Raw genomic sequence first — 26888 nt, 5'->3', positions numbered from 1 at the left:
GTAATTTTTGGTTCTCTGTTCTTATAACAGAAATAAGAATCGCCAATGTGAACGTGCCCCGACCGATGCTGTGCAGTAGGTATGTGGCTTATTATAGGAATAAGACAAATGGCTTCCCTGTAGCTAAGTGGGCAATGTAATCTTATACGCTGACACTTAGGAATGTACATTATAAATTGCACATGGCTGTCACATCAGTCATGTCTCCTGTAGATCCCTCCAGATGAATCGTCCACGTACAGCACCAGACTCCACTGCAGATCGCTTGTGGATTTAACCTAAACCTTAGAGCTGTAATGTCCATTCATGTGAATGGGGCTTGCAGAATAACCCCAGCCAGATGAACTGATTTTCAGTCGCAATATTTCGGCCAGGGTACCTGCATATGGGATGGGTTTTCTCTACGTAGCAGCACGAAAAATCTGCCCAGACGTTTTCAGATGTGTGTAAATGGGGTTGCGACAGCTCCATTCACATGCATGGGATGCGGATTATTGTCAGATGCTGATCCAAATTCAGCACATATGAGTGACGCATTTAGGCCTCGTCCACACTTCCGTGTCAGTATGATATACGTGAAGATGTCTGTGAAGGATCCTCGATTGGTCGATCTGTGAGCTTTTACTCTTCGTGTGTCATTCGTAATCCACAGACGTTGCACAGATAAAAATTAATTTCATGACCATTTTCTATCTGGTTTCTGTAAAAAAACGGACGCACCATGGATGCCATCGGTGTTGTCTCCATGAATTTCAGGGACCCATAGACTTCGATGGACGTGTGCAGTTCGGGGCATGGATGAAAGTAGTGCATAATAAAATAAATGGATCAGTATGCTGTCCGTAAACAAAGAAGACAGCATGCGGCCGTGAAAAAACGGAAGTGTGGACGAGGCCTTAGGGTGTGGGATATTGGGGTTAGCTGCGGCAGTAGCTGGATTTCTAGGTTCTGAGTGGTGTCCGGCTGTAATAGGTGGGTTCTATATTAAAGTTAGAAGCATATTTGCACTTTAAATACATTACAGGTCGTTAGGAAATTGTATCCGTGGTGCAGGAAACGAGATAGCGTGAGCCCCATCTGGTCCGAGTGCGAACCGCGCTTTCACCTTGAACATGTCTACTTTCCATATAGGATAAAATACTTAAGTGTTTCCACTAGGAAATGAAGCCTCCTGGTGCAGAACATTCACGTCTGACACTGAACAGATGGATTTTTAAAACTCTGATGTTTCTAAGAGACTCCGTAAACTGTATCTTATACAGCGGCTCCAAAAATGTGACACTCACTCTAAAACGGCTCTATAAATACAGCGGGATCCCGCTCCCCGGCTCTGCTCATAATCATGTCATCATTTCCTACCAGCGCTGGCCTCGCTGAGCTCTGTAAACTATTGGCCAGCTAACAGTATTACGTTCAGCGGGATGAAAATATGATTTTTTTTTATAAAAGTCTAAGGCACTTCCCAATCTCTTCCAAGTAGAAGCTGGCACCATAGGAAAGAGCTGGGACAGCGCGTCGTGGGCACGAATTCCTGGGGTAAAGATCATGGAATAGAATCCGTCATTGTAACAGTTGTACTCAGTCTCATATTAAAGGGATTGCCTGTAGAAAACCTGGATTAGGGGATTAATAGAGGGGTTTCTCCAGGGGTGCACCTAGCCTTTCTGCTGCCTGAGGCGAAAACTAAAAACGGCGCCCCCCCCCCATGCCAATTTCTTTACCTAACCCCTTTGCCATAATGAAAGCGCTCATTGTCCAGGGCCCTATAGCTGCCCCCCTCTTGCCCCTTCCTGGTGCTGCCTGAGGAGATCGCCTCACCTGGCCTCATTGGTGGTGCACCCCTGGGTTTCTCCCATTCAGGACCCTCGTCCATTCCAGTGACTGATGACTGCAATGTTTAGGCTAGGTTTACACTGCACTTACAGTGCACATTTGGCATATACCATGAGAAATGGCAAACCTCTCCACGGGGTTCTATGGTCCCAGAGTATGCCAAAAGAGTGTCCAACTGTATGACATATGATTGCATATAAATAGGCCATACACTATGCATATATTTGGGGAGATTTTCCGGGAACATGTGGACATAGGTGGATCAGCACCTTTATATTATAGCATTTAAAGGGCCCTGCCAGGGGGCCGACACCTCGGAACCGAAAACAATTAAACACTGCGCCCTCTTCCCTCCGTATCTGTCTCAGACACCCGAATCCTAACCACAATACAGATCCACATCCTCCCCATAAAGACCACCTACACCCCAAACACTTCTGCACACCAATTCCCCCAAGTGAAAAGCCCAAAAAAAGACCAGTGAAAAAGCCAACTTAAATAAACGCACTTCACCCGAAGAACTACACACTGATTCCACCTGCCCACCAATTTTCAACAAGATAAACGACACTGGCCTCCTACTGTCCTCTGTTCGCTTACCCCTCCTCCAACCCTTCAAAACTTGTTTCACTAAAAAAGCTTTTGTAACGTCTGGAAGGCCCCTTAACTTGAATCCGAATACCAAACCCGAAATACATCAATTTAATTGACTGACCAACCCTCTTCTTTAACATGCCCCAAGAATAATAAAAGAGGGACTTCCCCCTCATCTACCCATGCCCCCATTATCTCACACCACTGCACTCATTGATGCCTGCAGAAGACCCTCTACTGTACCTCCAAGAGCTCCCATAAGGACACTCCAACCCTTCGGAATCCGCTTCTGGGGCCAGATGACGAAACCGCTCCCACTATGAATGAGAGAGGGCATCCGCAATGCAATTAGACACCCCAGGCACATGAATTGCCACCACCCACACTTTAAGCGATAAACAGAGTAACACCAGATGCTGTAATAACCGAACTACTGGAGCAGACGAGGTGGTCAAACTATTATCACAACCCCTAGATTATCACAATGAAAGCAAATCTTCCTGTTCCTGAATTTATCACTCCATAAAACCCCCGCGAGAACTATCGGAAAAAGCTCAAGAAGAGCCAAATTCCGCACCCAACCCCTTATACCCCATGATTCTGGCCAACGATCCGTGACAATTAACCCTGAACCCAACCCCCCCGAGCTGCAACCGAAAATAACTCAGTCAAAACTGTCCACCACATCGCCCAAAACCAACGCTCTGCCATTGAAATTCTTTAGCAAACCATCCCAAACTTCGAGATCTCTCCTACATTCCCGACCCAACCTAATAAAATGATGTGGAGCCAATACCCCTGCAGTAACCGCCGACAAAATATCCGTCCCATTAGAATAATTCGGCACGCGAAGTTCAACTTCCCCATTAGAGACTGTAAATCCCGCAAGCGAATATTGGTAGACCTCCCTGCCTTTTCAACTTCCTCCCGTAAGTCACACACTTTCTCGTCAGGGAGCCGACGCTCCATTTTTTTTATATTTATAACTATACCCAAAAAACTCAGTTCCGTCGAAGGACCAACTGTCTTTCCTTCCGCTAACGGCACCCCAAAAATCGACTGCAACGTATTTAACAACAAAGAACAAATCCGCGAATCCGCCGGACCTAAACAGAGAAATTCATCCAAGTAATGGATGATGGACAAACAGCCAGCCACGTCCGCCACTACCCATTCCAGGAAAGAACTAAACACTTCAAAATAAGCGCACGACAAAGAGCAACCCATCGGCAAACATCTGTCTACATAACATTCCCCATCCCAAAAACAATCTAACAAATGTAAACTATCAGGTTTAACTGGAAGGTGGCGAAAAGCCGCCTCAATGTCCGTCTTGGCCATTAAAGTACCTGGGCCCAATTTCCGCACCCATGCCACAGCCACATCAAATGATGTATAAACCACCCAACAAAGTTCAGGATCAATACCATCAATGACCGATGCCCCTTTTGGAAACGACAAATGGTGAATCAGCCGAAACTTGTTCGGCTCTTTCTTGGGCACTACACCCAATGGTGAAACCCTTAAATTAACTAACGGTGGTTCCACAAATGGACTATCAATCCTACCCAATAAAACTTCCTTAGCCAATTTCTCGGACACTACTATACACAATACTAAAACCCCATGTGAAACCCTTTTTTAATAACTCAGCCGTTTAGGGTATCTGTTTAGATACTGCTCCATCTTTTCCACCCGCACTGGAGTCCATCCCTTTTGCAGCGGCGTCAGCCCTTTTTTGCCTATTGCCTTTGAAGCATTGATTGGCTCCATGATTCCCCCCATAATATGAGCACTCGTGTTTTAATTTGCATTTCGCGCCGAACTTGAAGCTTTCTTCATTAAAAAGGAAGCACAACTCCTTGGCGGACGCCGCTGAGAGACTAGACTGACTAAAACCCCCTGAATCCTCCTGAAAGGACTGACCCTGCCTCCCCGGCGCAGTCACTCTTAACCATAAACCAATATCTTTATGGTCCCACTGCATATTAGGGCGAACCGCGTTCCTCTGCCTAAATTGCTCATTGTAACGGAGCCGCCATAAACCCTGTAAGCCTCCCCTATTGCATCTAAGTAGCAGAAAAGGGCCGGGCAACACTCTGGTGTCTTTTCACCAATAACACTCGCCAAAATGGCGAATGCCTGTAACCAATTAGAAAAAGTGCGCGGGGTCAATCCATACCGGCGCTTTCCCTCTTCCTTTTTTCCCTCATCCTTCTTTGACCTGTCTAAATTAAAACGCTCTAGTGGGAGTAATGAAAATATATCAACATACTCCTCCTTCCATATGCGCTCCCGCACGTTCAAAGCATACATGCACTTCCCCTTTAGCCGCATCGTCCACCCTAGGCCTGTCATCTTCACCCCCCAGCCTGAGTCTGTACCGACACTGATCCCCTAACCCGAGACGGCGGACCCCCCAGTACCCCACTCATCCCAGCACCTACCCCCTCAAGCCAGTAATGGAGATAAACCCGCCCCCCCAAACCAGCCCTCAAGGCTACTATACAGCTGCCCCAGGCCCCCAACTAGCTCCCCATGACTCTCCCCAGCCCCGACACCCCCCAGGCTGCTAACTAGTGAATGAAGGGATCCCCACATTGATTCACCTGGCTGCCTGGGCTCTGTGAACCCCGCAGCCGATGGTTCTGGCTCCTGACGTCCGTCCCGTACAGTCGTATCTTCACTCCTTCCTGCTGATGACCTGCAGCTGAAAGACTGCACCCCAGCTTCCACCATACTGGCTGCGCTCTGCATCGACCCCACCTCCTCTTCTTCATCCAGGTGTGCAGGGCCAACTCCTTGTCGTCTGTCAGTGCTATGAGGCCTGTGCACACTGATGGCCCCATCATGCACAGCCTCAGTCCTCATACTGCTGCTTCCTCTCCCTCGCTGAGTGGGCCTCCCAGCCCCCCCAGAGAGGTGAGAACCCGCAGTTCCCGCTCCTGCTGCCACGCTGCCTGCTGGTGAGGACAGGGGGCTGATCCCCCCACCCTGCTCTGGGTTCCGCCGCATAATGAGATTCCCCCCACGCCGGGAGGACGAGGATATGAGCTGCCCGCCATTCTCCCTTTGTGGAGGGTCCCTGGAAGGACTCTCGATCCAGCGCCAAACCCTGGGGGTCCTACTTGGGCTAAGGCACGCCAGCGGACGTACCCACCACAGCTGTACCGTGCCTGGCTGCGGGCCTGCCGTACCCGCCGCCTCCCCCTGCAGTAGGCCTGCCATCTGCTCCCTCAGCCACTCCGGTCCACGGGCCTCTGCTGCCGCCCGCAACCTCCTAATCAACCCCTCAACTGACTCTGTCAGGTAAGCCTCTGCTTGTAGCTTGTTCAAATAAAAGCACAAAATGGTGTCTGGACCTCTAACTGCCCCCTATATAAAGGCCTAACCCCTCCTCTATTGACACACCCCTCATTAAATATTCGTAACCTCTAATTCCCCGTCCCCTCGCACCAGAATTAATCATGCTGGCCCCCCCCTAGGCTGTAGCCCCAGTTCGGCCATTCTGGACATCTGCACAGACCAGCTCTGTCTCTCCTTGGAACACAAACTCCTATTATTTCTTCTCTTCTCCCTAAAATCACGGGGATGCCAGAGGCCTTGTCGTCGTGGACATGTCTGTATTGTTTGGGGTTTCCGTTCTGACTGTCTCTGTTCCTCTTGGCTGAAAAAAACATTCAGAGAACATCTCTATGGTGAGACATTCCCTGCCATGACGTTGCCTCCAGCTACGAGTTACAAATCGAGGTGAAATCTTGCAGCAGTGGCCGAGAGCCAAACAAACGTCAACTTCTTTTAATGTAAACCAGTTACAGTTATGGAAATATGTGACTGTGATACCCTAAACCAGGGATGCCCAACCTGCAGCCCCCCAGCTGCTGCAAAACTACAACTCCCAGCATGCCTGGACAGCCTACCGTTAATAGGACATGCTGGGAATTGTGGTTTTGCAACAGCTGGAGGACCGCAGGTTGAGCATCCATGCCCTAAACTATACCCTCACGTGTCATGGGCAAAATGAGACCTTGGCACTAAATGTATAGCTACATATGGACATAATCAGAATACAGCATTACACAAAGTCAGTCAGATTTTAGGGTCCATAATATGGTCACAACACTCAGACCCTCTGCAGTTCTCCACCATAGGACCTTCAGGTCTTCAGCAGAACCGCAGGGCCATAACACGGATCCTAACACACAGTCATATTATGGTCATGTGAAACTGGTCTCAGCCCTCATGCACACATCCGTGTCTGTGACAAGATGGTCAGTCATTTATCTGTGAAGATTTCCGTTAAGGGTCAGTGATCGGTCCGTTTTTTGCCCTCCGTGCGTCATTTGTATTCCATGTACACTGCTAGGCTGGAAAATAATTTCCAAAGCATCTCCTAGTAATGGTCTGTGAAAACCACGGATCAAACACGGATGGCATCCGTTTTGTGTGCGTGGTAATCACGGACAAAATGGGGCATGTTTCTGTGGTTAACCACTGTCCATGGAAAACCACAGATGTGTGAATATACACATTAGGGTCCATTCAGATGTCCGTAAGTGTTTTGCGGTCTGCAAATTGCGGATCCGCAAAACACGGATACCGGCTGTGTGCGTTCTGCATTTTGCGGACCGCACATGGCTGGCACTATGATAGAAACGACTATTCTCATCCGCTATTGCGGACAAGAATAGGACATGCTCGATCTTTTTTGCGGGGCCACCGAACAGAACTACAGAATTCATTGAAATGAATGGGTCCGCACCAGTTCTGCAAATTTGCGCAACGGATGTGGAGCCAGACATACTGATGTGTGATTGGACCCTTAAAGTCAATGGGGGTCATTTACCACGGAGGATGCTCCTAATTTATGAGAAGGCGTGTGTCACATCATAAAATAGGTGCAGTTTCCTATCGTGAAAAAAAACTACTCCACTGACTGAGTGGAGTAGTTATTAGACTACTTTTACGCCTAAAACTGGCGTCAATGTAAGAACATATATTGGGCTGGCCATGGTCCCCGCCTCTCTCTCGCCACTTCCAAAAACTAAGGACAGCCTAAAAACGCCCGTGCAACAAAATATTGTCACACGGGCATTAAAAAAAATTGCAAAAAGGGGTCAACTTTTTTTTACGCCACAAAGGGCTGTGGTGTGTTTTGTAGATGACACCACAATGAGTACGTGAGCGGTCAGACTGGATACGCCCCATCAGAGCTGCTGTTAATAAAGAAAGTGCAGTTTATCACCTGTATGACATGTGGCCGCGGGTCTTATGATCCAAACCAACTAAAAATAATCGAAACGCCATGAACAGCATCCCTCACTATCCGCTACACACAGTACTGATGAAGAGGTTAACAATACATCCTAATTAAAAGCTTAAAGGGGTTATCAAACCCCTAAAATGGCCCCCAAAATGTTATACTTACCCCGCTGCACGGCACCTGGTCACTTCTGATGCCCGTGGGCTGCTGCTGCCAATATGGGGACGAGCCTTACTAGCATCACCCACAATGTTTTAATCCGTGCGGACATCAGAAGTGATGCGGGTGCCAGGGAGCAAGGTAAGTATAACCTGTGTGAGGGGGTCGGGCATTTTAGGGGGCATTATAGGGTTTGGATAACCCCTTTAAAAGATAATCAGCCTGAATCATGTACTGTCCATGTGCTATAGAAAACATTCTCTAAAAATCCCATTTTAATTGAATCCAACACTGGGGCTGTTTCCAGATCTGTTTTTGTGCCTCCCACCGGTGCCATATAATGTGCAGTAATAATAAATAGCGCAGACCTTCCCTTCTCAGGAGAATTTCACGTTAGAGAAAATTCCACCGCGTTTTCAGCACATTATTAGTGGAAGAAGGCGAATGCAGAAGCCTGTGCTCGTACTCTGCCCGGCTATACGGTGCAGCATCCGTGAATGAGAAAACTAGTCCAGTTTCTTAAAGGAACACTCCGCACAAAGCTGAAACACTGACACTGTGTAGGCCTAGTGTAGAGCTTAAAGGGGCATTCCGAGTACAGCACTCAGCTATCTCCGGAATTCCCATAGAAATGAATGGAGCGGCTGCACGCATGCTGCTCCGTTCATTGTGATCGGAAGGGGTTCCAGTGGTGGGGGATAACTATCTCACTGGAATACCCCTTTAAAGCCCCTCCCTGGCTGCTTTGCCTCTGTCTGACCCTGTCAATCAAGGCAGTGTGGGAGGGGATTGCAACAGAAAGAATTGGAGGTCAGCTGCAACAAGAGCAAGGGTGATGTCCTAATTGCACCAAAGGCCTGATTTGCATATTAAGGAAAAGTTTAATAAAATATACACCTATGCATGATAAAATTCCAGCTGCTTACAGCCACCACTAGGGGAGTTTACTGCATACTGTTTATACGCTGAACTCAGGGATATTATAATGCTGTATTTTTCTGAGCTCCCTCTAGTGGTGGCTGTATGCTGCCAGAAATGTATCATCTAACTACAGTATATAGCTGTATGATGGAATTTCCGAGCGTCTGTATTAAAAAAAAAAAAAATGGGTCTCTGACCACAATAATGACACATTAGGAAATTAACCATCACAGAATGTTTGACTAAAATGACATGATGTTTAAAGGTGGATGCTCACTTCAATCAAGGGACTAATTTCGCTAGTGATAAGTCCTCTTTAAGTGTCAGACAGACGGCTGGAGAAGACGGACACATCTGTAGAGGAATCCTGACGGTCAGCCACTGTTAACTCGTCCACCCGGAGGAGCCTCAGATGCCGAATAAACATAAGCCTTGGATTTGGAGGCAATTCAATAAACTGTATGCTGCGCTTCATTCCCAAATGTTCTGTGACTCAGATAGATTTTGGGTTTCCCGTCCTATTTATTTGCTAGGTCCGTGCATGCACCTACTGACTGCTTTTCATTAGGGTAGTCTATAGATATCCTACATGTGTGGTCCTCAACGACAGGCACTCCATTTGGTGCAGAACTACAACTCCCAACATGTCTTGACAAAAAAATCTACCTGGTCATTTTGTTTTGATATCACAAGACTTGACCATCTGCTATGCTTGACTATTCAAGTATTATTGAAATTAATTTTATTTGATTCAATAAACTTAAAATAAAAATGAAGCAATTTTGCTAAACAAATATTGATGAAAAACCTACCGTTTTGTGTCTACAGCTCCAGTGCAGATCTATGTGTCTGCACATTGGTTTACTACAGACATACCTGTGTAGTCTCACCCCGCGGTCCGGAGTTACTTCCTTCTATCCCTCTTCACGGTGATGCACCTTGGATAGGTTTAACAAGGACGAAGGCGTCAGATAAACAAAAAAAATAGAACTATCGGATCAGACTACGTAAGGTTTGTTTGTAGTCTGTAACCATGGAGACGCATAGGTGTGCATTAGAGCTGTAGAAACAAAATAAGAAGATGTTTATTCCAGAACCTCTATTATGGTGGCAGTCCACTGCTGATTGTACAGGCACTGATTTAAACCCGTCAATGACGTTTATGTACGTCATGTGCATTAAGGGGTTAAATGACTCTCCATTGGTAAGGTCAGTTAGTGGCACTATACGGTCATTGAACACTCCCCTAGATACAGTATACTATTCCATTACACAACGCCACCAGCACCACCGCACACTTGTGCTAATACATGACACAGGGTGAGGTCATCTGATGTCGATTCCACCCCTTCCTGCGGATTTATTAGACCCATATATTAGCAGATAAATAATTTGTTGGGTTGCTGGATAGTTTCCCCCGTCAGCTGTCATAACACCCGTCCCTCCCTGCCGCGCATTAACGCAGCCTTTTCCGTATCAGCCACTTCCAATCTACGACTCATTAAGGTGGGAGGGGGCTGTGGTGTTTAATGATGGCAGCTGGCGGCTCGTGTCTCTCCCCTGTCCTCTGACACGAGCGGGGCACAGTTTCCATCACCTCTCTCATCTATTAAGCGCTGCACACGCTTCGTGAATCAGCTTAACATAATATTGATTTTGGTCTGGTCCGACCTGCATTTAGCTAGTGTTTTATATGTAAGTTAGCGGGGTGTAGGCAATCCCTAAGGATTACAGTTAAACCGCATATAGCGGTGTAAGTGTCAGACTATAATACCGCTGATCCCCATTACATGAGACATCACTGAGGACTGAATGCAGACTTATGCTCACGGCCAAGCAGGGTCGGACTGCCCCACAACAGTACCAGAGTATCCTCCCGGAGGGCCCATCTCTGACAATAATGGACCCCTAAAAAAAAGAGGACCCTTGAGGACTACGCACGGTACTACCACTGTGGAAAAGCCGCAGCATAGTACAGTACCAGCAAAGGGTATGAGATTACACAAATCTCATGTACACTTTGATGATTTTTTCCTTGCGGAAATTGTCCTGCCGTGCGAATTTACAAATCCGCAGCATGTCAATTATCTTTGCGGGTTAGATCTGCTGCAAAACCGCATCATTAGAAAATGCGGATTTTGGTGCAGAAATGCTCGGAAATTGCGGCCTTAAGGCTTTGTAAAAACAGCTTTGTAAAAACAGTGGTATTTTCCCTAGAGTTCACAGTAATTGCAGCAAAAAACATGATTTGACCAAAAGGTGTAATTCTATCTATAGGACAGATTCGGAATTTCAGACGTTGCGGTCATGTCACGGTTTGTTTCCATGACTAAAAGAGAACTGCCACAGATTTTCCAAAATTACAGGGCAACCACAGACATTTTGCCATGATTTCCCAGTAGTCACCGCAAGAAAATGTGACCAGTCCGTAACATCTGAATTTACCCGTACACCAGTACAGTCCTTACCATTTACTGACTGCAAAACGATTGCAAAAAAATCTGAAAACTTCCGAACTGCATAAGGGTATATTCAGATGCTGCAGTTGAAATGCACTTGAAAACCGCATGTAGTTTTACGGCGATTTACCACTTTTTTTTTATGCGCTCATCTCAATAGAACCTTAGGGCCAGTTCACACGGTGGAATTTGCAGGCAAAATGTTGGCACCAAAACTCCACCGACCCCGCATGGTGTCTGTCTCTCGTTGTCTTCGATAGGAAGCCGCAATACAATTCGAGCGGCCTGCAGTTTAAAGCTCCGACCGAGCCAAGAAGGGACATGATTCGTCTTGGTGCGGTGTCCAGATAGATGCCGCTGGGGGCCGTGGCGGGTATCCGCTTGCGGTTTAGCTCCATTCAACGGCGGTAAGCCGTGAGCAGGCCCGTGGCGTCCACAGTGAACAATACACGGTGGATTTTCCCAATATCTAAATCAGATTTTAGTGCATTTCCCCCTCAAAATCGGGTCCGAAAAAAACACCTCAAAACAGCTTCTCCTTCATTTCAATGGAAAGCAAAGCAGCGCTTTCTTTTTTTTCCCCTATCCTGGGTGGAATCCACTGAATCTCCCATGGAAATCAATAGAAAGCGTTTAAAAAAATGCTCCATATGTGTCCACGCGTTTTTTTTTGCGCCAAAAACCACAAGCTGAAAATGCAGTTTTGTATTGAAGTCAACAGCCATTACTTAAAAAAAACTTAAAATAAAGGAACAAAAACGTGCCAAAAACTGCATGAAAAAACGTGCTGAAAAAAACCACACGTGGATTCCGCGCTGAATTTAGAGCAGGGGTCAGCAACCTTCGGCACTAGAGCTGTTGTGAAACTACAATTCCCAGCATGCTCTATTTGTTTCTATGAGACTTCTCAGAAGAGCAGAGCAAGTATGCATGCTGGGAGTAGTAGTTTCACAACAGCTGCAGTGCCGGAGGTTGCTTACCCCTGCCTTACGCAAAAAGTACGGATGCCGTCCGTGTGCATTCCGTATTTTGCGGAAAAGAACAGCCGGCCCCTAATAGAACAGTCCTATCCTTGTCCGTAATGCGGACAAAAATAGGACATGTTCTATTCTTTTGAGGAACAGATATACGGAAACAGAATACACATGGAGTAACTTTTTTTTTTGCGGACCCATTGAAATGAATAGTTCTTCATACGGTCCGTAAAAAAACGGAACGGACACGGAAAGAAAATACGTTTGTGTGCATGAGCCAAAGCCACTATACCTGATCCAGGGTATTTAGATGCAGTTAATTGAATCTTAGTCCCAGGTAGATGAATACAGAATAGCATTGAGGCCAGGTATATGGGCCCCCAAGCGGAGGGGCCCGGCAGCTGCGCCCCTGCTATGTGTTAATTTCATATATTAACAATCAGGCTTTTTTACCCTTCCTAAGACTAAGGGGGTCTACACTAAACCCCCATTCCCAGTTTAGGTAAAAATAACGATTGAAAAGCAGACTCGTTACGGTTTAATTTATGGCAGTGTAAGTCAATCCACACAATGGGCCTTGCGTCAATACCAGTCCATTAACTCCGCTCCCTTTGGCCCTCGTACAATATTTCTCCACTTGCTAATTGCCCTAAACAGATCCCATTAAATTCTAAATGTGAAATGTCTGCGTCTCGCCGATGATGAGGAGGATTACTCCAATCTCCGGCGTTCTCCGTTTTTTTTTTTACACCGCATCAATTAAGCTCTCTCTCCGAAAAATGTTCCTGTTGCCTCATAAACTCATTTCCTGTCAAACCTGTTGACATAAGCGTGGGAGGAAATGATCATGACAGGGGCTCGTTTAGGAGAGGGCACGCTCCTTGGCACACGAGAGGATATTAACGTCTCCGAGAAGGAAATTTCAGGACGATTCTAATAAAAAGTCACTTATGATAATACCACCGGTAATTGTTGTGTTTCTTTAGGGCTGGAAAAAGTTGAAGTGTTCTTATAATTTCACTTTAATTACTCAAAATAGGTTAATTTGTTAATTTTGCCATAAATCATGTTTTTTTTTTATAGCACTCCACCTTCATACTACCGTGGAATTAAGTCCTGAATTATTTCTGCCTGCAGACACCACTAGGGGGAGCTCACCACATACGGATATATACATAAACTCAACCTTAACTAAGGAGCTCCCCCTAGTGGTGGCTTCTCAACAGATGCCCAAAATGGGGTTTTGTGGATACTAGAAAACACTCTGTACCTCATAACAAGAGGCATAGGGGCCCCATAATGATAGCTTATATTATAACTACGACTATAAAGTCCCCGTAAAAACATTCATAGTGGCCCCACAATAACACAGGGCCACATACTGACAGGGGAGAGACCCAAGCATAGTGGCCCCATAACAACAGGCATAGTGGGCCCCGTAACAAACCTTGCTCTCTCTCTCTATATATATATATATTCCCTGCAGTAATTGTGGCTGTCGGGGTCCCTCTTCAGGCTACTTATCTTCCCCTCCCATCTGCTGACACTTTTTACCTCAGAATTACCTCAGTTTTGTCTCATTTCTCTCACAACCTCCTGACATGGCCGCCCTCCCTTCTTTACCTCACAGCTGACTGACCCTCCGGCCCCGCCTCTTCCCTCCTGTCACTCAGCTGCCTGTCCACGCCCACTCTAGAGGCCAGTGTATTGCTCCTTATGTATCTGGCAGCAGCCAATCAGAGCGCAGGTTTCTCTTTTCCAGCGCTGGGCTGTAGTTGGTTGCTATGGGAGACAAGGGTGGTTTATACACTTCATGTCCTCTGTCATAGAATTTACTTCAATGGGGAAAACCACAGCCTTGAAAGTTTATCTAAGCACAGTTCACATTGCGTTGAGGTTTCCAGCAATAAAAATAGTGACACCTGTAGACTGGAACTGCCAAAAAAAAACGATCAAAATGGCCCCCAATAGACCCCTTCAGCTTCCAGTGAGGGCCTTTTGCGGTTTCCTTGATGGCAACCATCGATCGATGGTTCTGCCAATGTGGCTCCAAATGGAGGCCCCAATGTCAGTGTGAACAGAGCCTTATGTCTCATCCCACCTTTACTCACCTACTTACATAACTTCCATCGCCTTTTAATGGCTCTGCGCCATGTTTTTAACTTTATCCGCTTTCCACAGCCCCCCCACCAGCCCCATGACCGGGGGTCCCGTTCCCCTGTATTCATTCATTCATTCTCTATTGGACTTCAGCCCCTGGTCTATTTCCACCAGTCCCACAGAGAATGAACGGACCTGCTGCTCCATTCGTGCAGGGGGAACGAGACCCCATTCTCAGGATGGTGGGGGTCCTGGCGGTCAGACTCCCACCGATCAGATACTTATCCTGTAAATCCTGTCTGCTTTCAAAAGCTTAACTTGCTACATTTGGGACCCGCACCTATATAGAGAACGGAGCCCTGGAAGTAAAGGATGGCGCACTGTGCATGCGCAGCCACCCTCCGTTCACCCTCCGTTCATTTCTGGCCCCATAGAAATGAATGGGAGCGGGGGCTGCGCATGTGCGGTGCACTGCCATTCACTTCTATGGGAAGCCGGTTTGGTGCTGGCCGGACCCAAATCCTCCAGCCACCACCTTGGGGGGCTCCGTTCCCGATATAGGTGCGGGTCCTAACGGTGGGACCCGCACCTATAAGACAATGGGGGCATATCCTAGCGATATGCCCCATTGTCTATGATGAGACAACCCCTTTAAGTTTCCAACCTGGCCCTGACTGTCAGATACGTGTGGGTCCCAAGCTGGGGATCCGCTCCTATTTCCAGAACAGACCCCAAAACTGAAGGAGAGCACACTGCGCATGCGCAGCGTACTCACCGTTAATTGCTATGGCTGCGTGAGCGCTGTCCCTTTTTCGGATGGTCTCCGCAGATGGTCTGCACAGATGGTCTCCGTTCACTTCAGCGGCCCCGTTCCGGAGGTGGGAGCAGGTCCCAGATGTATCCCAGGAGCCATCAGTGTCTGAGATGAGCCGACCCCTTTAACCTGACCACAAAGCCTGTGAGCTGGACCCATCTCCACCCTCTTGTCCTCCATGTGATGCCTCATGCAATATAACATTATAAATGTGCGCACAGCTCGACATATGCATTAATGTAAATAAGACTTTGTGGAGAGGGGGTGGGGAGGGGGCTGGGGCGTTCGTTTCATCTATCTCCTTTGGAAACCAAACAGGCCCATGAAAGCCAACAGTGAATGAAATAACACACATGGTCTGAACAAATAAACCTCATACAGAACGCCACGAAGCTCAGCTTCAATGGAGACACGTCCCGGCAGGAGGGGCCCATAAATAAACATGTTTTATATTGAATTAATCCGCTGAGTCTTGTCTTATTTCACCTTCAGGGTAAAGCCGGTCAGTGTGAACGGCCAATCACGTCATGGACCCCGACCAATGCCCGGGAACAAATAGGCATCACTGAAATCAGTGGCACTTCCATAGAAGAGCTGTGTTAGTTTCTGATCTTTTACCAGCACCAAATGAGTGTGGAAACTATTGCATTGTGGCCACTTACCTTTCATCTAACATTTCTCTACGATATTTCATACAGGTAGACTTCCCCTTTAAAATGTTCTTAAAGGGACAGTTCACTTTTGAGATAAATTCGCAATGGAAAAAACCTTCCAAAATAAAGATTGTGCTACTTTTGATTCAGAATACATTGAGACTTTTGCAGTTGTCAGAAGATGCATCAACTTTCTCTTATCCCTTAAGAATGCTTTTACTATTATTGTTGTGGCCCTTTATAGGGTTGTCCCTGATTGTTACAAGCATCGTCTTAGGGTACGTCGATCACAGAGTTTGCCGCTGCTTGGATCCGCTCCAACCATTAGCTGTGGTCTGCTGGCGAGCCTAGCAGCAAGGGTTGAGTTTCCCTGTAGTGCCCCCACAGGAAAAATTAAGCCTAGAGGCTCTGCTCTCTCTGCAACTGCTGCTTCCTCTACACTATGATTGACAGGTCCAGCCAGAGAAAACATCATCACCCCTGGACCTGTCAATCAAAGTACAGGGGGTGTGGCAACTGCAGAGAGAGCAGAGCCTCTAGGAGTAATGGCAACGCCCCCGTTGCTCCTAGAGGCTCATTTGCATATAAAAAAACATCATTTTTCTCAGCATTGGGGGCACATATGAACATGCCTTCAGCTGCCAATCGCACATGTAACAGGTCAGCCGGTGTCATAGGTACAAAACTGCTGACAGATGCCCTTTAATTAGCCAAACATTATTTAAAAAAGAAAAAAAAAAAGCCAGTGTTGTAGTCTTACAAATCCCCATATTTCATTATGCAGTTTCCTTACAGGCTCTTCTGTAGCTGCAGGAGATAAAACAGAGACACCTCACAGTCGGACGTTGCCTTTTGGACGGTCTCGGTCTGAAATCAGCGGACACTTTCCATGAATCCAGGTTTTGTTACAGCCTGTCAGATATTTTTGGTTGGTGCCCAAACTCCCAGCTTGACCGTCTTTACCTATTGACTCAGTCTTGGAAACCCAGCGCCCAGCTGCCAAGCAACCTGGCGGCCCGGTCTCATAATTCAGTCCTCCCGCTGCAGCGCAGGGATCCCCCTGGGCCTATGGATTTACATGTCATTTGTTTTACTTTGATTGCAAACCCAAACACTTCATGCTTACCCAAGCAAGCAGCGCTGGGCACGGGCCCAAATCAGAGCAGCTGTAGCTAAAAATATATGTCTAGAGGTAAATTTGTGAATTTAACCCTATAGAATAAGAGCCGTCTATTAAATAGCGGAGTGCTGCGCAGCGCTATATTAATATGTCAGGTGACCTACCAGAATAAGAAACGTAAAGGACGTCTTCAGGATCGTATTGATCCTATGCTTTGAGACTGATTAGTTAAAGTAGTTTAAAGGGGTCCTCCGGGATTTTCAGCAGGGGTCCGACTATTAACGCCCCGGAAGCTGTGGTGCTCTGTTGAGTGCTGCAGCCTTCTCACAGCATAACAAGCACAGCGCCGTCCATTGAATAGTGGCTGTGCTTGGTATTGCAGCTCCACCCCATTCACTTGAATGGGACTGAGCTGCGCCTAGGCCATGTGACCGATGAACATGACATCAGTGCCCTAGGATGAGGCCTAAGTGCTCTTGGCGCTCCTAAGCATTGATCGGTGGTGGTGCCAGGAGTCAGAAACCCCACTGATCAGAGGTTGATGACCTATCCTGAGGACAGGCCATCAATATCAAAATCCCTGAGGACCCCTTTAAGTTTGTTGCTGCAATATGGATGCAATACTAATGCACTTGGATACAGAAAATAGACGGGGGGTGGTGTCACAAGGCAACAAACTAAACAGCATTGCCCTTTTTATAGTAATACATGGCTGGAAAGGTTTGTTAAGAAATCATGTGCAACATAATATATCTTTATGGACGTTGGAGCTGCATCCTTTACACACAGAGTTCCAAATCTGCTGCTTTCTTTAAAATGATAAAAAATCTATTTGCTATCAGCCACCACTAGAGGGAGCTCTCTAGTAGTAAGTGCAATAGGAGATGTAAAAATTTGGTTTGAGCTCCCCCTAGTGGTACATGCAGGCAAACACTTTGTGTAACAGGAAGCTGGGGAAGCATTTCAGTGCATGGAGCTTAGTTATGCCACCGATCTTCACCATTATTAATCAACCAGAAAAAATAAAAGAAAATAATAAAATGCCATGTAGTAAATGTGGTACATCCATTTTTTCCAGGCCAAAAACACCTTACTATTAATACCCTAAGCAAGGTGAGAGACCATTATAGGATTGGGACTGAGTTGCAATACCAAATGCAGCCTATAGACACGAGAGTGGTGCTGTTTCTGGAAGAAAACAGCTATGGTTTTTTGTTCTCTCACGACCCACTTATAATGATGATGTTTTCTTCTATACAGTATGCTGTCCTAAAGACCCTTTTTGACCGAACCATGATTTTGTGAGCGAAGGAGTGAAGTCACCACTTGGCCTAATCTTACCTTAAATCTAGAAATAAGGAAACCAAATGCATATATTGTGGCATTGAGCCAAGAGACATGTTCTGGTTTATTTTATAGACATAAGGTAATGAGAGATCTTCAAATGATCCCAGAATCCCCCGACACTAGACTGCTAATCGCAGTAGAAGGCACCACCCTTGCCAAGGATCCTGGGTTGTACTGTTCGCAAGCTAAAGTAGCGCAGAATTTATAGAACATATCTTTTAATTTTTAAGCCATAAACTAGAACGTTGTGTTGATTTGATTTTAATGCAGAACACATGTATTTTTCACTTAGGTTAAAACCAGCATTGTCCTGAAATGATGTAGATATACAGTGGGTTTGGGTTCGAATTTCTTCACAGACACATTGCCACCTGCAGGTCATAAGCAGGTACTACATCATTTTGTGTCCATCAAAACGTAAAACCTAGTGAGTTTTGTTACCATCTTGTCAAAAATTCCAGATATGCTATGCCGCTCATTGGAGAGGAAATCTGCAAAACAATTACTGACACCAACATAATTTATGAGAAGGAAATAGATGAGAGGGTTAATTTTTGGGGTTAATATTATGTAATAACGTTTGATCCCTTGGCTTGCAGTCCAGACTTTTTTGGTCTTATGCTCTTATCCTTTTATATATTTTTTTTCCTTTAACTATTGGCATTACTGCCTATGAGGACAGGTATTAAAGAGACAGGATACGGTGATATGGTTACATGGGGTGGGGGTAATACGTGTTACGTGGTATATGTTGTATCTCCTTGTCCTATTCCAGATGCTTTAAGCAATGAATGATCAGATATTATGTAATGCAGTGAATGGCTCCCAGTATATATGGGTCCTTGGGTGATGATGACAAGAATAGTAAAGGCTTACCCAAATTGCCATGGGCCCCCCAAGCCCAGTGGACCCTGGCATTTGCCAAAGTTTGCCTGGTGGTGGCCCTGTTCTGTATAATACCGTTATATCTCAGATTTAGTTCTGTAATTTGCATGTTTCCACTCCAGGCACATTTCTGGCTCAGATCAGAATGAAGATATATATCACCCCCATCATCTGTTACTTGCCGCAGTTCAGTATGAAGGAACACAGGATACCCATGTTCTGAATCTGGAAAGATCAATCCTCTCATTGTGAAGATGTTGGTAGGAAATGATTCATTAGGAAATGTTTTATAAATGTATCAGGATGAATTAGTCGATACCTAAATGAATTTAGACGTGCGTATCCCTTTAAACGAGCCCTGTTGTTTATCACGTTATAGATGGTATCTGGGTCCCTCATGAACAGTGAGAAGAAATGTGATATGAGGCTGAGCAATGGATCTGAACATGTCACGAAATTATCGTAGTGAAGAGGGCGGTAATAAGTGAGGAAGAGACCTAACGAGCAACACAGATCACAATGGCACATGGTGCTCTCATTAGATATTGGAAGGCAGAAGAGTCTAGCCACTCAGCCGAGATATGTATTATGAGTCCTGCATTTTTTCATCTCTGTAATATTATTGAGGAGTTCATATTTTGAGGTTCTATAACAATGACACTCTGACACTTGGGGTACAGAGAAAACACAGTGAAACTTGGGGGTGAGAAACAAATGACACACTGACATTAGGGTACAAGGCAATGACACAGGGTACAAGGCACTGACACAGGGTACAAGGCAATGACACAGGGTACAAGGCAATGACCCACTGACATAGGGTACAAGGCAATGACACAGGGTACAAGGCAATGGCACAGGGTACAAGGCAATGACACACTGGCACAGGGTACAAGGCAATGACATAGGGTACAAGGCAATGACACACTGACACAGGGTACAAGGCAATGCCGCACTGACACAGGGTACAAGGCAATGACGCACTGACACAGGGTACAAGACAATGATGTAGGGTACAAGGCAATGACGCTCTGACACAGGGTACAAGGCAATGACACAGGGTGCAAGGCAATGACACAGGGTACAAGGCAATGACACAGGGTACAAGGCAATCAAACACTGACACAGGGTACAAGGCAATGACACAGGGTGCAAGGCAATGACGTAGGGTACAAGGCAAAGACACTGGGTACAAGGCAATGACACACTGACACAGGATACAAGGTAATGACACAGGGTGCAAGGCAATGACGTAGGGTACAAGGCAATGACACTGGGTACAAGGCAATGACACACTGACACAGGATACAAGGTAATGACACAGGGTACAATGCAATGACACACTGACACAGGGTACAAGGTAATGACACAGGGTGCAAGGCAATGACGTAGGGTACAAGGCAATGACACACTGACACAGGGTACAAGGCAATGACACACTGACATAGGGTACAAGGCAATGACACAGGGTACAAGGCAATGACGCACTGACACAGGGTACAAGGCAATGACACACTGACACAGGATACAAGGTAATGACACAGGGTACAATGCAATGACACACTGACACAGGGTACAAGGCAATGACACACTGACATAGGGTACAAGGCAATGACACAGGGTACAAGGCAATGACACACTGACACAGGGTACAAGGCAATGACGCACTGACAGGGTACAAGGCAATGACACACTGACACAGGGTACAAGGCAATGACGCACTGACAGGGTACAAGGCAATGACACAGGGTACAAGGCAATGACCCACTGACATAGGGTACAAGGCAATGACACAGGGTACAAGGCAATGACACAGGGTACAAGGCAATGACACACTGGCACAGGGTACAAGGCAATGACATAGGGTACAAGGCAATGACACACTGACACAGGGTACAAGGCAATGACACAGGGTACAAGGCAATGACACACTGACACAGGGTACAAGGCAATGACACAGGGTACAAGGCAATGACACAGGGTACAAGGCAATGCCGCACTGACACAGGGTACAAGGCAATGACGCACTGACACAGGGTACAAGACAATGACGTAGGGTACAAGGCAATGACGCACTGACACAGGGTACAAGGCAATGACACAGGGTGCAAGGCAATGACACAGGGTACAAGGCAATGACACAGGGTACAAGGCAATGACACAGGGTACAAGGCAATGACACAGGGTACAAGGCAATCAAACACTGACACAGGGTACAAGGCAATGACACAGGGTGCAAGGCAATGACGTAGGGTACAAGGCAAAGACACTGGGTACAAGGCAATGACACACTGACACAGGATACAAGGTAATGACACAGGGTGCAAGGCAATGACACTGGGTACAAGGCAATGACACACTGACACAGGATACAAGGTAATGACACAGGGTACAATGCAATGACACACTGACACAGGGTACAAGGCAATGACACAGGGTACAAGGCACTGACACAGGGTACAAGGCAATGACACAGGGTACAAGGCAATGACCCACTGACATAGGGTACAAGGCAATGACACAGGGTACAAGGCAATGGCACAGGGTACAAGGCAATGACACACTGGCACAGGGTACAAGGCAATGACATAGGGTACAAGGCAATGACACACTGACACAGGGTACAAGGCAATGCCGCACTGACACAGGGTACAAGGCAATGACGCACTGACACAGGGTACAAGACAATGATGTAGGGTACAAGGCAATGACGCTCTGACACAGGGTACAAGGCAATGACACAGGGTGCAAGGCAATGACACAGGGTACAAGGCAATGACACAGGGTACAAGGCAATCAAACACTGACACAGGGTACAAGGCAATGACACAGGGTGCAAGGCAATGACGTAGGGTACAAGGCAAAGACACTGGGTACAAGGCAATGACACACTGACACAGGATACAAGGTAATGACACAGGGTGCAAGGCAATGACGTAGGGTACAAGGCAATGACACTGGGTACAAGGCAATGACACACTGACACAGGATACAAGGTAATGACACAGGGTACAATGCAATGACACACTGACACAGGGTACAAGGTAATGACACAGGGTGCAAGGCAATGACGTAGGGTACAAGGCAATGACACACTGACACAGGGTACAAGGCAATGACACACTGACATAGGGTACAAGGCAATGACACAGGGTACAAGGCAATGACGCACTGACACAGGGTACAAGGCAATGACACACTGACACAGGATACAAGGTAATGACACAGGGTACAATGCAATGACACACTGACACAGGGTACAAGGTAATGACACAGGGTGCAAGGCAATGACGTAGGGTACAAGGCAATGACACACTGACACAGGGTACAAGGCAATGACACACTGACATAGGGTACAAGGCAATGACACAGGGTACAAGGCAATGACGCACTGACACAGGGTACAAGGCAATGACACACTGACATAGGGTACAAGGCAATGACACAGGGTACAAGGCAATGACACACTGACACAGGGTACAAGGCAATGACACACTGACATAGGGTACAAGGCAATGACACAGGGTACAAGGCAATGACACACTGACATAGGGTACAAGGCAATGACACACTGACACAGGGTACAAGGCAATGACACACTGACAGGGTACAAGGCAATGACACACTGACACAGGGTACAAGGCAATGACACACTGACAGGGTACAAGGCAATGACACACTGACATAGGGTACAAGGCAATGACACAGGGTACAAGGCAATGACACACTGACACAGGGTACAAGGCAATGACGCACTGACAGGGTACAAGGCAATGACACACTGACACAGGGTACAAGGCAATGACGCACTGACAGGGTACAAGGCAATGACACAGGGTACAAGGCAATGACCCACTGACATAGGGTACAAGGCAATGACACAGGGTACAAGGCAATGACACAGGGTACAAGGCAATGACACACTGGCACAGGGTACAAGGCAATGACATAGGGTACAAGGCAATGACACACTGACACAGGGTACAAGGCAATGACACAGGGTACAAGGCAATGACACACTGACACAGGGTACAAGGCAATGACACAGGGTACAAGGCAATGACACAGGGTACAAGGCAATGCCGCACTGACACAGGGTACAAGGCAATGACGCACTGACACAGGGTACAAGACAATGACGTAGGGTACAAGGCAATGACGCACTGACACAGGGTACAAGGCAATGACACAGGGTGCAAGGCAATGACACAGGGTACAAGGCAATGACACAGGGTACAAGGCAATGACACAGGGTACAAGGCAATGACACAGGGTACAAGGCAATCAAACACTGACACAGGGTACAAGGCAATGACACAGGGTGCAAGGCAATGACGTAGGGTACAAGGCAAAGACACTGGGTACAAGGCAATGACACACTGACACAGGATACAAGGTAATGACACAGGGTGCAAGGCAATGACACTGGGTACAAGGCAATGACACACTGACACAGGATACAAGGTAATGACACAGGGTACAATGCAATGACACACTGACACAGGGTACAAGGTAATGACACAGGGTACAAGGCAATGACACACTGACACAGGGTACAAGGCAATGACACAGGGTACAAGGCAATGACGCACTGACACAGGGTACAAGGCAATGACACACTGACATAGGGTACAAGGCAATGACACAGGGTACAAGGCAATGACACACTGACACAGGGTACAAGGCAATGACACACTGACAGGGTACAAGGCAATGACACACTGACACAGGGTACAAGGCAATGACACACTGACACAGGGTACAAGGCAATGACACAGGGTACAAGGCAATGACACACTGACACAGGGTACAAGGCAATGACACACTGACATAGGGTACAAGGCAATGACACACTGACAGGGTACAAGGCAATGACACACTGACATAGGGTACAAGGCAATGACACAGGGTACAAGGCAATGACACACTGACACAGGGTACAAGGCAATGACGCACTGACAGGGTACAAGGCAATGACACAGGGTACAAGGCAATGACACAGGGTGCAAGGCAATGACACAGGGTACAAGGCAATGACACAGGGTGCAAGGCAATGACACAGGGTACAAGGCAATCAAACACTGACACAGGGTACAAGGCAATGACACAGGGTGCAAGGCAATGACATAGGGTACAAGGCAATGACACAGGGTACAAGGCAATGACACACTGACACAGGGTACAAGGCAATGACGCACTGACAGGGTACAAGGCAATGACACAGGGTACAAGGCAATGACACAGGGTGCAAGGCAATGACACAGGGTACAAGGCAATGACACAGGGCGCAAGGCAATCAAACACTGACACAGGGTACAAGGCAATGACACACTGACATAGGGTACAAGGCAATGACACACTGACACAGGGTACAAGGCAATGACACACTGACAGGGTACAAGGCAATGACACAGGGTACAAGGCAATGACACACTGACACAGGGTACAAGGCAATGACGCACTGACAGGGTACAAGGCAATGACACAGGGTGCAAGGCAATGACACAGGGTACAAGGCAATGACACAGGGCGCAAGGCAATCAAACACTGACACAGGGTACAAGGCAATGACGCACTGACAGGGTACAAGGCAATGACGCACTGACAGGGTACAAGGCAATGACACAGGGCGCAAGGCAATCAAACACTGACACAGGGTACAAGGCAATGACACACTGACAGGGTACAAGGCAATGACGCACTGACAGGGTACAAGGCAATGACGCACTGACACAGTGTACAAGGCAATGACACAGGGTACAAGGCAATGACGTAGGGTACAAGGTAATGACAAACTGACACAGGGTACAAGGCACTGAAATAGGGTACAAAGCACTGACATACTGACGAATGGGTACAAGGCACTGACAGTGTACAGGGCAATGACACACTGACGCAGGGTACAAGGTAATAAAACACTGGCACAGTGTACAAGGCAATGACACAAAATCTTAGCCTACAAATGATGCAGGGACACTAAGTATAGGAAAATAATACACTGATACTTAGGGTGATAGGACAGTGACACTGGTGTACAGGAAAATGATACGCTGACAATCAGGGTACAGGGTATTAACACTTGATGTACATTTCAATGGGAAACTAATACTTGGAGGAGAAAGGACTGACACACTGATACTTTGCGTACAGGACAATGACACTTGGGGTACAGGAAAATGAGAAACTGATACTTGGAGGTGATAGGACAATAACACAGCACACACTTGGGATACAGAACAATGACACTTGGGGTACATACAGGATAGTGACACACTGACATTTGGGGTACAGGATAATGTTATACTGACACGTGAGGTACAGGACAATGACACTGACACTTGGGTACAGAACAATGACACATGGCGTATAGGACACTGAAACTTGGGGTACAGGACAATGACACACTGACATTTGGGGTACAGGATAATGACACACAGGGTACAGGACAATGACACACTGACATTTGGGGTACAGGAAAATGACACACAGGGTACAGGACAATGACACACTGACATTTGGGGTACAGGAAAATGACACACAGGGTACAGGACATTGATACACTGACATTTGGGGTACAGGAAAATGACACACAGGGTACAGGACAATGACACACTGACATTTGGGGTACAGGAAAATGACACACAGGGTACAGGACAATGATACACTGACATTTGGGGTACAGGATAATGACACACAGGGTACAGGACAATGACACACTGACATTTGGGGTACAGGATAATGACACACGGAAACGACCCTATAAGCATAGGCCATAACAATTTGGGGTGACACTGACACTTTGTAATGATAGAGATTCTGAGCCTTATACAATCCCTCATGTTTGTTACATTCCATGTGAAATCCTTGTCCTTACAACACACTGTGTCTCGGATGTATATGTGACTGTGGGGATGTTATGTGCAAGCCTCATCAGTCAGGGTGAACGCTCTGTCCCTGAAGATACTACTTCATGCCTTCACTTTGTGGATGGTAAAGAATTGATGCTCAAAGTGTGCTGAACCCGAACATGCCCCTCCTGCCCTCCTCCACCAGCAAACCTCTGGAGAAGTTATCATCATACAGAGGATAGTCCAGGTATTCCTTACCTGCCATCTGTCCAGATCCTGCTTCCCAACTGTCTTCAAGCTCCAATGATCCAGCCCAGACCAGCGCCACGAGGAACAGCAGTGGTGCCAGCTGGCAGTGCCCCCTGGTCATGTCCATAGTCCTTATTCCTTGTGGGTAAATGCATCCAGTCCTTGCACTTTTTCAAGCATCAGAGTTCATGTAACAATCACAGCTATGTGGTTATCTTTATGGCTTTCCTCTATTCTCCATTCCACATGCACCGGTTTCTCTTATATTCCTTATTGGCAGCCCAAAAACTAGGGTTTAGTGCCCCCTCCTTTGCAGCCCTGTGCAGCTATCTAACCCTTCCATAACAATGCATCTCACACAATCAGTGGGTTCTGTCTGCAGCATTTGGGGTGCTAATGCAACAATATAGCGGTAGTTACTATTAAAATAGGGGTTCAGCCCTTATATTTCCTCTAGTGAGAAGCAAAGACCCCCAAGTCCAGCAGCACATCCTTCTCTACAGAGTATCTCTGAGACTCTGCAGTCCATTCTCAGCTGCAGAGACTTAGATACACCCACCGAGGGGCAAAGCCATTCAGGAGGGGGCTAGGGACAACCCTCGTTCTCAAATTGCTAATGTGCAGGTGGAGGGGAGGTGGGAGCCGCCACCTGTGCAGTAGGGGCACATG

At 46.9% G+C, this 26888-nt stretch overlaps 1 protein-coding gene across 1 annotated transcript in view; it reads right to left on the bottom strand.

Annotated features, from left to right (window-relative positions):
* LOC120977600 (collagen alpha-1(XI) chain-like) overlaps positions 1–26658 on the bottom strand; it is a 133725-nt gene extending 107067 nt beyond the window's left edge. Inside the window, exon 1 of the mRNA XM_040405600.1 lies at positions 26229–26658. Within this exon, the coding sequence (XP_040261534.1) occupies positions 26229–26346 (118 nt within the window). The 5' untranslated portion in view covers positions 26347–26658. The remainder of the gene's footprint in view (positions 1–26228) is intronic.
* Positions 26659–26888: the final 230 nt, after the last annotated feature.

Source organism: Bufo bufo, chromosome 8 (genome assembly GCF_905171765.1).
Source record: "Bufo bufo chromosome 8, aBufBuf1.1, whole genome shotgun sequence".
Taxonomy (NCBI): Eukaryota; Metazoa; Chordata; class Amphibia; order Anura; family Bufonidae; genus Bufo; species Bufo bufo.
Note: the sequence above shows the minus strand (reverse complement) of the source record. Positions and strands in the feature narration are given on the sequence as shown.